This window comes from Emydura macquarii, unplaced genomic scaffold, assembly GCF_026122565.2.
Source record: "Emydura macquarii macquarii isolate MOO-44397 ecotype Brisbane River unplaced genomic scaffold, CSIRO-AGI_Emac_v2 contig_1786, whole genome shotgun sequence".
In the NCBI taxonomy this organism is placed as follows: domain Eukaryota; kingdom Metazoa; phylum Chordata; order Testudines; family Chelidae; genus Emydura; species Emydura macquarii.
Genome location: NW_027131923.1, coordinates 191,710 through 204,465, shown reverse-complemented (window position 1 = coordinate 204,465; position 12,756 = coordinate 191,710). Strand labels below are relative to the sequence as shown.

Here is a 12,756-nt window from a genome sequence, read left to right as displayed (position 1 = left end):
TAGTCAGTTTAGATACTTGAATTCATTTCCAAATGAGTACTGCCTCCTAGTCCTGCTGTATGTTACCTTCTTTGTGTTGGTCTTAGTGCAAATGTGGGGCTGGTGTTTAGTTCATCTGTTACAGGGCCCTGAATCAAAGCCCACTGAGAGCAGAGCAGTTTCCCTGAGAACTAATCACACCCTTTTATCATCCTCACCCCCCACTCCATTGTCAAAGTCCTTGCGTCTTAATTTATACATTTTTTCCATGCCCCCACAGCCAGCTAGTCCTTCATGTTCCCACTAGGGAGACAGGAAAAGAAGATGCCCCACGCTTTGGGAAATGGTGCAGTGCAGCTATAACAAATCACTCGCTATAGCTTTTGTGTGCGTAATGGCCAAAGCTCTGCAATGTCACTATACAGGATGAAAGGCAAGCCTAAAAATGGCTAGGAATGATAGCAATGTGCAAATCTCAAGAACTCACTGTAAACAGGTAGAAGCAGAGAAATTGAGACTTATTTATAACAACCTAAAGTAAATAATTTTTAATGATCAGGATGAAATCAATGTGTCTGCAACTGATCTCTCTGGTTTTCCTTAAATAGTTCCAAATGTTCTGCCATCCCTGTACATTTCAATATACTTAGACTTTGGATGTAAGCTCTTTGGGAAAGGGACTATCTTTTTGTACTGACCCATGATTTCCCTGCCAGTGCTGGGGCCCCAGGCACTGGTGTACCTCATTCACTCCTATTCTTACCTGTGGCACATAACAGTCTAGTCTCCTATGGGCTATTATACTTTGGTCTAATTATGATTGTTGGGTTTAGTGTGTGGGTGCTGGTGGCCTATGATGTACAGAAGGTCAGACTAGATGATCTGATGGTCCCTTCTGGCCTTAAACTCTATGATTGTGGTTCCAAGGCACTATGGTAACAAAAATAAATTATAATCAAGACACCTTTTTTTTTTTTTTTTTTTAAAGCTTAATCTAACCTCCTCCAGTACTGCAGAACCTTTCTAGTCTCACTTCACTTATCTACAACCCTCAATTCTCAAAACAACCAGGCAGCATCACTCAGAGTTTACCTCTCTCAGTGAAGTTCAAAGGCAGAGACATTGTCATACGGTTTCATATTACTAAGCCTTCATTGCTCTTCTAAAATATACTACAATATACCATGTGCTTTAAGATACTGATGGAACATAAAACCAGAACAGGGTAAACATAGACCATAAAACCTGTGTTCTGAGTGTTAATAGATAAAATATTCAAGAATATCTGTTTCTGGGCACATGGAAGGGAAACTGAAGAAATTGGCAACATTTGTTTTTGTTATACCTCAGCCAGAACTTCCACTCTCTTCTTGAGTATGCCAGAGATGTAACGAATTAACCCCCACTCTTGGTTCAGGCCTGCCTTGCTGTAGAGCTCATTGAGCAGACAATGAACAGTGACTCCATACTGTCCATTCAGTTCTGTATCCCAGTCTGGGCCTCTGAGGAAGAAAAAGCAGAGATAACAACTTTGGGATTGCCCAGAAACAAAGAATGCAGATTTCTAAAGACCCTCCATGCAGAGACATGACAGATGATGAAAGGAAGAAACTGAACTCCCCTATGTACTCTATCCTGCAAGGTGCTGAGCAATTTGGCCCTGATTCAACAGATCACTTGGGAAGGAATTTACAAGCACAGAAGGCAATTAGGCATTCATTAGAAGTCAATAGGGTTTGGGCACATAAATCTCTTTCAAAATCCCAAACTTACACACTTGCTTAAAGTTAGTAATGTGAGTAGTCTCACTGAAGTCAACAGAACTACTCTCATGCTTTAAGTTAAGGATATGTTTAGACACTTCGTTGGATCAGGACCAAAGTACTCAGGACCTTGCAGAACAAAGCCCAATAATAGCAACCTTCATCAATAGTGCTAAAGATTGCATTAGTTTCTTAGATGTGTCAGGAGTTTCTGATTGATTAACAACTTGAGAAACGCAACATGAAAAAATCTAACTTCCACACCATACCCTATTAGATTTGATGTCTTCTAGGCATCAAAAGACAGTGGTAATGTGCTGCTGTCATGGTGAAGGTGTTGAAAGAGGCAGTGATCATATTTTTGCACCTGTGTTTGAGAATTCTTCACTCTAGCAATAGGTCATAGGAATCCAGACAGTCTGGAGAAAACTGCTGGAGATTATACAAATGCAATAACAGTGCCATGCTTTTTGGGAAACAACATCTTTCATATTTCTAAACATATGGAAAGAAAAGACATGAAGAAGAGTTCAGATAAACTTTTTTGTTCATCTCCTCCCTCCAAGAATGTCATGATGGTGAAGAACTTGGCTCCCTTTTGATTATGCTTTCTAATATTACCACAGTGGCCCCCAACCAATTTTGGTGGGAAGCAATGCATCAAAGGAGGCTAGCCTTTGGAAAGATGATGTTGCTGTGACATAGGGCCAGTCCAGGGAGGGAAGAGGATATTACATCCAGTCAGGTAGGAAGGCTCCTCAGTCTAAATGTGGTGGGATGATGCTGTAAAGGGCAGGGGAGAAAAATGAAGCTGCTAGACATAGGCTCAAAAATATTCCAGATCCCAGAAATGTCCTGGTGTGAGAAGCAAAACACAGAAGTAAACGAAAGACCATGTGTACTATTAGGAAAGCCCAGCAATGGATGATGTGTGCTCCATCCTTAAGCTGTCTCCCAATATCCTGTAGTATTTCTTCAACATAAAAACCCCCCAAATTAATATGTATTAGTAAATACACTCTTACAAGATTGTTGTTGGATTAAATTAGTGTTTTGTTCTCATCAACCCTGTTTTAGTCACTAGGCTATTTTACTATGTTTAGCAGCTCCAATTAGATATTCCCAAGAGTGTTTTGAGGAGTATTGGATTTTAGCCAATGTGTCACTTTAACATGCAAGAAATAAAGAAAAATATGAATTAAAACTACATTTGAACTCTATCCAGATAAATGAAACTATTTTTCAGTATATAAAAGAACATAGTGTAACAATTCTGCATCAAATGTCCATGTGCCTATCTACTTGTGTATAAAAATTTACACCAACTACTTGTGAATCTATTGGTGCACAACAATATTGAATCATGTATTGTATTTGTGCATATAGAGGATTTATGTATTTGATTTCAGTTAGCTCTGTTCCAGGCCTCAAGTGCCAGTGCAAATTCTTATGCTAAACAATTCTTCATCAAACGCCCTGTGTTCTTACCTGTCTCATCTAAAATCTGTACATATATGTATTAGTGTACTTAAGGTACCTGTAAATATCCTTATAAAACAAAAGCTATTGAAGTAGACTGAAATGTTTACAGTATCTACGCTTTTGTCTGGGGGACTTGTGATGAAACTTCCAGACAATCTGAAGAGAAAATACAGAAAACCCCTGATAACTTACTTTATTATATACAAGATGTATAATATATCTGCTTGATCATGTAGAGTTGGGCACTCCTTCAGCTGTTCAACTAACTTCTCACAATCCAAATCACCATGATCATCTTTAGGCAAATGCAAAACAGCTTCAGGATCCTGATCATCAGAGACAGAAGAGATAAAAAATAAAAAAACACCAACAAAAACATGAAAGAACAAATAGATGGAACACTCTAATTCACTAAGCTCTGGCTACTCACTGGAGAAGACACAGGGCATAGTAATGCAATTCCTTATTTGAAATTTATATGCACCATGCTGTTTCCATCAAGCTATAGTAAAGATAGTGATTAAGCTCAGAATATATAGCAGCTAGAATGGAACATTCCCTTTGCAATCATGGATACTTCTGGTCCATTGAGTCAGCAGAGATATTATAATGCGAGAAAGACTTTTGGCCAAAGAAACTAGACATTTTGTAATAGCAGGAAAAAAACCAAAAAAGCCAAACTTTCTTGTCATTTGTTTTAACTTATAAATCAGATGTGCGTGAGCACTGATTTAATAATTTTTGTATACTAACAAATTTAAGTGAAATCAAGTAAAAGTAGATTGCCCAACAAGTTCTGCTGATTTCTTTGCCTATACTTCTAACTGGTGCTTTGTAAGTGAAGATACTGCCATTAGAAATTTTCTAAACTTTCTAAGTAACGTATACAATGAGTTGAACTTACGTGACAGCAAATTAATTGAGGGAAAATTGTGTTAGATGAAAATTCTTCTGTTTAATAAACAGTTGGGTGCTGTATAACTAATGCCCTCAGGGCCATATCCTTTTTCATAAGAGAATAGATGGCCTGTGAACAGAGGAATCCTGCAAGGGGTAGAATCCTGTCCTTCCAGGATATGAAACCATTCTGAAGCTGACAGTGCACTCTTAAGACTGCAGCACCCTCTATTGGATCTATATTTCCATCCTCGGGGGGCGAGGGGGAGGGGGGAAAAAGGGAGAGGGTGTTGGCTGGTGGAGCCACATAGCCATCAGCCACGCCCTGTCCTTTCACAAGTCTCCCTTTCCACACACTGCTGTGAACTGAACTCCTTGAAGAACAGCTCCATGGTGGATAGGGAGTGCAGACCACACTATAAGTTCCCAATGTGCTGTTCCTCCATTGCTCTGGTCCCACTGCTTTTCATCCCTACATGCCTATGAAAAGGGTGGGGGGATTTGCCTCTAAAAGATAATTACAAGTTAATTTACTATTTGTTTGGCTAATGCTAAAGGAAGCATTTCATTCAATAATGTACAATTAATTACTATCTCCAAACAAAAACCCATTTAATGGCCAAAAATTCATTCCAAATACACTCTTCCAGCACATGCTGCATAAACCATTCCACTAGCTCACCTTCACTTCAAGAGGATGTGGGGAATCAACGAGATTCAGAGATTTCCGGTGAGTGTTCAAAACTTTAGTTGGCAGAGACATAGAAACGCCTGAAAAGCAAAACAATCTAAAATAACATGTAAAGGAAATGCAACATCTGGTAAAAGAATTTATACTGGGTGAAAATATTAGAAATCTCCAGCAATCAGAATGCAAGAGCCATGCATGCTGTCTGGGATATGATACACACAACTTACAAATCAAGCTTCACATTCAGGTTTTTTCTTATCTCCTCCTATTGTAATACTAAAGTACTGTATTTTAATACAGTAAATATATAGGGCATAATACAGTATATATATAGGACATGATCCAATGTCCAGTGGAATCAATGGGTGTCTTCCCATTAACTCTAAATTATCTAACAGCCTTTCAATCTATCCATTATCAACATGATATTGTTTATGATGCAGCCCTTCTTTCAAATTCTAGAATTTATGTAAATCTACCAACATTTTCTGGTGTTAACAAAGATATTTCATTTTAAAAAGTCCTTACTTTAAAAAAAAGTGTTCAGTCCATTTTAAAATGACACAAATTTAAAAAAACCAATACATCCAATCACACTGCTGTATCCCACTCCCCTTGTCTTTATCCATCTTTTGTTATTTTAAGTTCCAGTTAAGGAACCCTACAAATAAGCCCCTACAAATATGAGCACAAAATAATTTCAATCAATTGGTCTAACTGCACCTGATTTTATATTGTCCTTTTAGATTAAATGGTTTGATTCTGTGGCATGTTAATTGCAGTTATTATGAAATGACGCACGATTGTGGGAATAATGCAGCAATTACGCTGAAAACTGAATATCGCGCTACCTTGTTACTTTCTAACAACTGCAATTTACTTGTATTACCAATTGCCAAGTTCTGTTATTTGCATTTATCACATTTATCATCCAGTAAGATTAAAAATCAGAGAAAACATACTTGGAACATCAAAACCCTTTTCCTTGGCCATCATTGAGAGTATCTCTCGCATGGAGTGTACAGCACTGAATACATGAGGCTGATTAGCAGTCTTTGAGGTTGGAGGCAGGTAGGACTTAAGCACTGTGCTTTGCAACATAACGTTTATATACTGGTCCAGCTCATCTTGGCTTTCTGGAGAGAGATACAGATAGAAAAGGCTTATTGAAACAAGTGACTGGAAATATTTACATGTGCTTCCTTTTTGAGGCACAATATCTTTCTTCCATTGAAAAATAAAGACAAAAAGGTCAGAGACCAGAGACTACCTAGTAAAGGGACACTGTCAACTTGATTGTTTAATTGAACTTGAAAAAAAATTCATGTTTCTAATAGGTTTCTCTTTTAAGTAGTATATCCTGGATTTTTTCCTAACAAAAAAGGGGCGAGGGATTTCTCCAGCTGATGTTTAGAAGGGTCTTTTGACTGTGCCAAGGGCAACACTACATCACACATGTTCATTCGCATACTAACTTCTAACTTCACTTTCAGTTTTGCTGCTGCTTTTGCCAGTAAACACCCTCTTATGAGGGCTGGGGAAGAATGTGCACGAGCTCCCCTCCCAAAGAAATACATGAGTACTGACATCATACTAGTGCCTGAGACAGACGGCAATTTGTCATCAACTTTCAAATGCACATAAAGTAAACAATGAAAATAAAGATTTTTCTTCTCTCCTCTAACTTCAGTGTCATAATATACTTAATATAACAAATGTAGGAGTCACAATACTTTCAAGTTAAAGAGTGTTACCTTTGTTACAGAAACCATCTGGATAGCCTTCTAATTCATATCCGCTTTCAGGACTATCATAGCCATCATTGGGATCATCAAACAGTTTTCCATCACAGTCTGGATCTAGGAAGCTCAGGTGCGTATAGAATGAGGTGGTAAGAAAATCCGACAGTTTGCCTAGCTTTACCCTGCAAACAGGAAAGCATGTAAGAAAGAATGAACATCTTTCTATTTTTATATTAGATTGTGCTTCATTGGACAACCCTGGAAACTCCTTCAAAATCCACCCAGTCACATCCACATTTTGTAATTAGCCAATAATTGGTACCAGCCAAGAGCCAAAACAAGAAGTGTGCCCAGTAAATAATCACAGATCTGATGGATAGTGTTGAAACTATTATTATTATTTATTTTTATTATGGTAGTGCCTAGAGGCCCAAACCAAGTTAAGCATGTGCAAGGAGCTGAACCTACGTATAATAAGAAAGAGATCATCATCTTTTTTGGAGCAGAGTCTAATTCCCAGAATGCTACATGATTAATGGACAAGGGTTCAGCACCACTGAGACCATAGATCCAGCTTCCTTTGATAAAAATTAAAAGCCACAGGTAGCTGATTTAATATGCAGAGAAATGCCAGTAGTGGGAAGCAGAAAACTAGTGTGGAAATAATAAACAAATAAGCACCGTATAACATTACTTTTATTTATAACCTAATGGGGGGGGGGGAGCGAGTTTACACACATATTCATATGTACACATATAGAATGCACATTTAATTTTAAAAATTGGATAAGTATTTTAATTAACATTGTTTTTAAAGCCTATTTCTAAAAAAAATCACAAATCCCCAACATCCAAGACTGATGCTTAAATAAGATCTAATTTCAAGACTTGGAAATCTCAAAAGACCAATCTGTTAATAAAAACAAGCAACGCAGATCTGTAGGCCTGAGTTCTACTAAGAACTTTGCATTGCTGTTATCTGTAGATCCAACTAGTGACTAATTCTCATGTAACAATTCAGACTGAAATTCACCCCTAGGAAGAGGGCTAGCACAAGGCCTATGAACCACTTAGATCTTCAAAACAGGAGGGCTTATGTGGGACTTAATTCAAAGAAACCGTGGATTAATTACTTTGGATAGTGACATTACCTTGCCCCTCCTAAATACCCATCTTCTAATTTTCTTATGGTGGCAAGCACTGCTGGATCAATGTCTGAGCCATCATCAACTAGAAAGAAACATGAAAGTTTTACTTAATTTGGGAACAAACGTATATTTAATATTTTTAAATCACTTGACTGTTTTCACATGATCAGTTTTCTTGTAAGTAATCAAAAATTGTTCTGATTTTAAAATGGATATTGAGCCACTGATTAAGATCCCAATCGTGTTTACACACCTGTGTGTGACTGAGTTCTTAGCTGAACTGGGGAGTAGGTTTAGTGTTTAGAAACATTTTAGGAAAGGGTAAATATGGCCAGCAAGTAGACTGACTAGCTGTCCTCTTTAATGCAAACTAAGCATAGGTTCAAGATAGAGGCCAAGAGTGCTATAAAGGCAGCACACAATTCTAACTTATTCAAAAGCACTGATAAAAAGTTTCAAATACAATTTCTATCAAGTGTTCTTTAGACAGAAATAGGATGGGTACAATGGGGACATACAAGGATAGAGATGAGGGGTAAAATCCCCTTAAAATGCCTTATGAATCATCATGTTGCCATTCAAATATGGCACAAGCATGTGAAAGTCAAACATATATTCTTCACATTTAAAACTCAGGAAAAAATAATGGTAGACATGCAATCTGCCTGCTCTCAAATTAACCCTCCTACTCCTCCACAATAACCATCTAGGCTTGGGACTGTCACAGAGACAAAATGAAATTTACTGAGCATGGTGTGGGTGATGGGAAAAGTAAGGGTTGGTCTTCCAGTCATCCTCCAGCAAGAGGTGAGGTAAGCCAGCTCTGTTCTCAGCATCTCCACAATCATCCGATTGTCTAGGGCCAGGTAGAAGTGGTGCTGATCAGTAAACTGGAGAGCAGAAAACATGCAAGTTAAGTCTTTACCAGTGCTTGTATTCTTTCAGTTTTCTTTCATTCCTTAAGTCATTTATAAAAGCCCTCTAGACACTGATAGGCTGAAAAGGAAACAGCTCTAAATAACCGTGCCGTGCATGGTTCTATAATGAAAATTTACTAGTCCAAGTATAAACTCTACTTTCCTGTCCTTTACCATACAGATTGGTGATAATGAAAATGATATTTCATTTGGCCATGAAAAAGAAATTATGAGCTCTGAGGCAAACACAATTTTCCAGGGATGAATTACAGCAACCAATAATAAGGCTGTTATTAGAGGGGTGTAAAATTTTATTAAATGGATAAAAAGAACCATTTATTCTAAAATAAAGGCTTTTTCTTGCAAACATATATTCAGAAGAGAGAGAACAGAAAAGATATTTCCTTTCTGTAGTGCTGCTGGCCATGGTGACAATATAATGCAGTGATCAGATTCCATCTGCCTGGAGGTTTATAATTCTTGACATGATAAAGTGGAACTACACTTTCAACTGAAGTAATTAGTAGAAAGCTTTATTAAGTGAGCGGGACTTCAGATTAAAAAAAAGAGAGATAAATAGTTTAGTAACCAGAATTGTGGTGAGGGCAGTTATCAGCAGTGATTTTGTACTATTGATCTAGCGTGCTCTTCGCTGGACCAGGAGCCTATAGGAGCAGGGCTTTGTTCAGTGGCAGAAAGGGCTGTATCGGCATTGCTATCTGGCTGCCATCCAACTTCTATAAAAGAGCAAAGCAAAGTACAGTTGCTTTATCAGTCCTACTGGATCTAGAGCGGAGTCACAAAAAGAATCACTAGACATTAGGTAAAAGGAAGTTTTCCTATTGGCTTAACATGCTCACCTGAGGGGTAAAAGTAAATATTTGATTCCGTATCACATAAAGTTTGGATGTTCCAAGCACACCAATATGTCGGTAAGGTCGGCCACTCAGTTTCATGTTCTTGTTTCGGCCTATAAAAGTAAAAAAGATCTAATCTAATATTTCCTTTTCTTCTCCAATTTTCCAAGTATTTAAATCCTATTACGTAACTTTCTGTTAAAAGTGAGCATCAGTTATGTTCAATAAATAGAATTAGAGAATAGCCCCAACTACTATGGTGTTAGCACCTGTCTTAAAAGTTTTCTACAGCACCCACCATCATAGGATCTGACTATATAACCTCAGACTTCTCATTCTTTAGGACATAAATCCAAGCCCTCTGAAATCAGTGGAAAGATTCCCATGGACTTGAGTGGGCTTTGGATCAGCCCTTATAAGAGCTCAGGGCTAGCTTTTCAAAAGTGCTCAGCAACTAGGAAGTTTCCCTGAGTACAGGAACTGAGCTATTTAAGTCTGACTCTCAACAGAGTACCGCAACTGCAGTGCTTCACTGTAAAGCATCTGAAGCGCTAGAATTTAAAAAAAGGGATGGGTCCATGAGAAGATAAGAAAGTTATAGTACAGGCAAATGTGACTCAGATTTTCCTGGTTTCAGCTATGTTTCCCTTTTTCAAATTATTTCTGCATAAAAATTCTTTGCACTAAAAATTCTGTATTTACAAAAAACCACCAAATCGGTCACATTCCACTGAGGAAATCATACAGATGTATACATGGCAGAGAAAGTGCCTCAATTTCTTTTAAAATCTGAGCAAAACAGAACATAAGCCCTAAAAAGAGTACAATAAAGAAAGGGATCAAACAAGAAATCAGCTGATCCAGTAAAGCTGTGAAGTTCTAGCTGGCATTTCATGCTGATGCTGGCTGGCCAAAGGTTCACAGGGGTAAAATGTTATATTGATTTCTGTGGCAAAACAAAAGATATACATAAACAAACACTGATTTGTCAGGAAGTCAAATAAATCCATCTACAGTAAATGACAGGCCGTATTCTAAACTAAATGAGGTATGTTCACAAAAAATGGAGAAAACCCTCATGCCATATCAAACATCACAAATAGCTGGCAATCCTTGTCTTTAATATAACAGTTTTAATTCTTTTCCTCTGAATTCAATCAATACACTGAATCGAGTGTAGAAGAGAACCCTCCCCTGTACTGCGCACAGCTTTTTTTTGGGAGGGGGGGGGGCTGTGTCAGCCACAAATAGAACAAAAGTACATGTGTCATCTTTAGGAAAAAGAAAATCCCAGCTATTCTTTCAAAGCTTGACCCTGCGAAGTTCTCTGTGAAGTGGTGAGAGTTGAGAGTGCTCAGCAACATGCAGGATTAAGCCCTTAACTTCTGCCTAGGAAACAGAGACTGTTTCTACTGTATCCAGCAGATTACACTACACACACAGATAAGGAGGACTCCACCCACTTTAATCATTCTACAGAAGCCTTATGAGATTGAAACTGGAAAGCTTTTTAGGTGACAACAGTTGGACTCCCTCTGCTAAACAATTAAATAAATTCTTGAAAGAAAATAAAAGTTATTAAATACACTGGGCCTGATTCTCTTCAGGAGTCCAACTCGTGAAAGCATCTGGAACCTGGGCATGACGCTGCTAGCAGCAGAAAGTCCACTAGGGTGTGGAGCAGAGACACAAGCCACCCACAACTGCCACCTAGCATCTAAGAGCCAGCTCAGCTGTAACCCACCTTTGCCCTCCGGCTGGGATGAATCCCTGTTCTGGCACAGTGGTCTCATGATTGCAGTGGGATACAAATGGCCACTCTCCCCTTCATCCCAGGGATTCAGCTGACCCACCATGTGCAGTGACATCAGGGAGGATATTATTCTTTTTTCTAACCAAGAGACCATGCTGAAGTCCCTTATGTATCTTTAACTCTTTGAGCCTCTGCTGCATACAAACATAACCCCCACGCTCTTCCCAAATGGTCCCACTGGTGGGAGGGATCACCACTGCAGAATGAAGAGCAGGTTCCAAACCCGGATCTTCAAATCCTTAGGAGGGAAGAGGATTGGAAGGAGGGATCAGCAGGAGGCCAGAACCTTCTTCACAGAACTCTCAACATGCAGCTCTCGGGTAACATGTCTCCATTAGAGGGGATCCTCCGCCGCCATGTGCCCCTGGTCTAAGGGCTCCCACGAAAGGGGTTTCTGAAGAGCAAAGGGGACCTTCAGCTATATTACATTTTTTCATTTTGGATTTCCCAAAGATCTTGGGGTTGGAGTGATGCATATCTCATCAAACCCATTATAGACCTTCACTTTGCCCCTCCCCATGTCGTCCCCTTCCCCAGGGAGAATTCTCTACAGATCATGGTGCCAAAATATGTGACTCCCCTTCTGCTGGGCAGGAGTTAGATCACCTTACAGAGGGGGAATAATCTACAATTGCTGACAAAGCAGTCTCTATTAAAAAAACAACATTGCTTCACGTTATCCTACTCAACTGCTTGCAGATAGAGATGAGAATTAATTTTTACCTCTCCCCCACTTTTTCCTCCTCCTAAGCAATGTGGGCAATTCCTTCATGTAAAATATATAGTTTACGAGATTTATTTAAATCTCTGCTCAAGGCCCAACATCTTAAGACAAGCACCTGAATTTTGTGTTGCTTTTCTGGGCCACCAAACAACTCTTGAGGTTTCCTCAAGCACTACCCATAAACCTGATTCCCACTGAGAGTACTGAAAGGGCAGCACTGAATGCTGCCCACTGTGAATTTCCCTGCCTGTGGTGGAGAGGATTTGCTATTGCTGATCCACTCTCATACTGCAGTTAACTTTGAAAAACAATGTCCAGGATTATACCAGGCAAGTCTCTGAGCTGTCTGAACCAGGTGAGATGGTCAGGTTTTATTTGTGTATATATTCTGCATAAAAGCCCTCAATCTCCTCTGTAAGGGAGTGTCAAAAGAGCCCAAGATTGAAGTTCAATGGGACTTAGATGTATAACTCTTTCAGACTCTTTTCAAAAACCCAGCCTGTCTCTAAAAGTAGCCCCTGCAGAGAACCAGCTTCTGGCAGTCTGTGAAACTCCACTGGAATGGAGCATATAGAAACCTCTACTTTGGCCACCAGCTCAAGGGAGGCAAAGTGAACATATTTTCTAATAGATCCCTTACTTAAGGCATCAATTCACATCATATAGTCATTATTAATTTTTACTTTATGTGCTGTGCATTCCACCACCACATGCACGCAACATATAAAAAGTTAAAATGATTC

General features: G+C 38.9%; 1 protein-coding gene across 6 annotated transcripts in view; it reads right to left on the bottom strand.

Moving 5' to 3' along the window:
• The window catches only part of PHKA2 (phosphorylase kinase regulatory subunit alpha 2), a 63,478-nt gene that overhangs the window by 27,433 nt on the left and 23,289 nt on the right, over positions 1 to 12,756 (bottom strand). For all 6 annotated transcript variants that reach the window (XM_067556472.1, XM_067556476.1, XM_067556471.1 and 3 more), the window contains 8 exons: positions 9,480 to 9,589; positions 8,448 to 8,592; positions 7,706 to 7,784; positions 6,567 to 6,736; positions 5,775 to 5,948; positions 4,804 to 4,892; positions 3,417 to 3,550; positions 1,325 to 1,481 (listed from right to left, as the gene is read on the bottom strand). In XM_067556472.1, the coding sequence (XP_067412573.1) occupies positions 1,325 to 1,481; positions 3,417 to 3,550; positions 4,804 to 4,892; positions 5,775 to 5,948; positions 6,567 to 6,736; positions 7,706 to 7,784; positions 8,448 to 8,592; positions 9,480 to 9,589 (1,058 nt within the window). The remainder of the gene's footprint in view (positions 1 to 1,324; positions 1,482 to 3,416; positions 3,551 to 4,803; positions 4,893 to 5,774; positions 5,949 to 6,566; positions 6,737 to 7,705; positions 7,785 to 8,447; positions 8,593 to 9,479; positions 9,590 to 12,756) is intronic.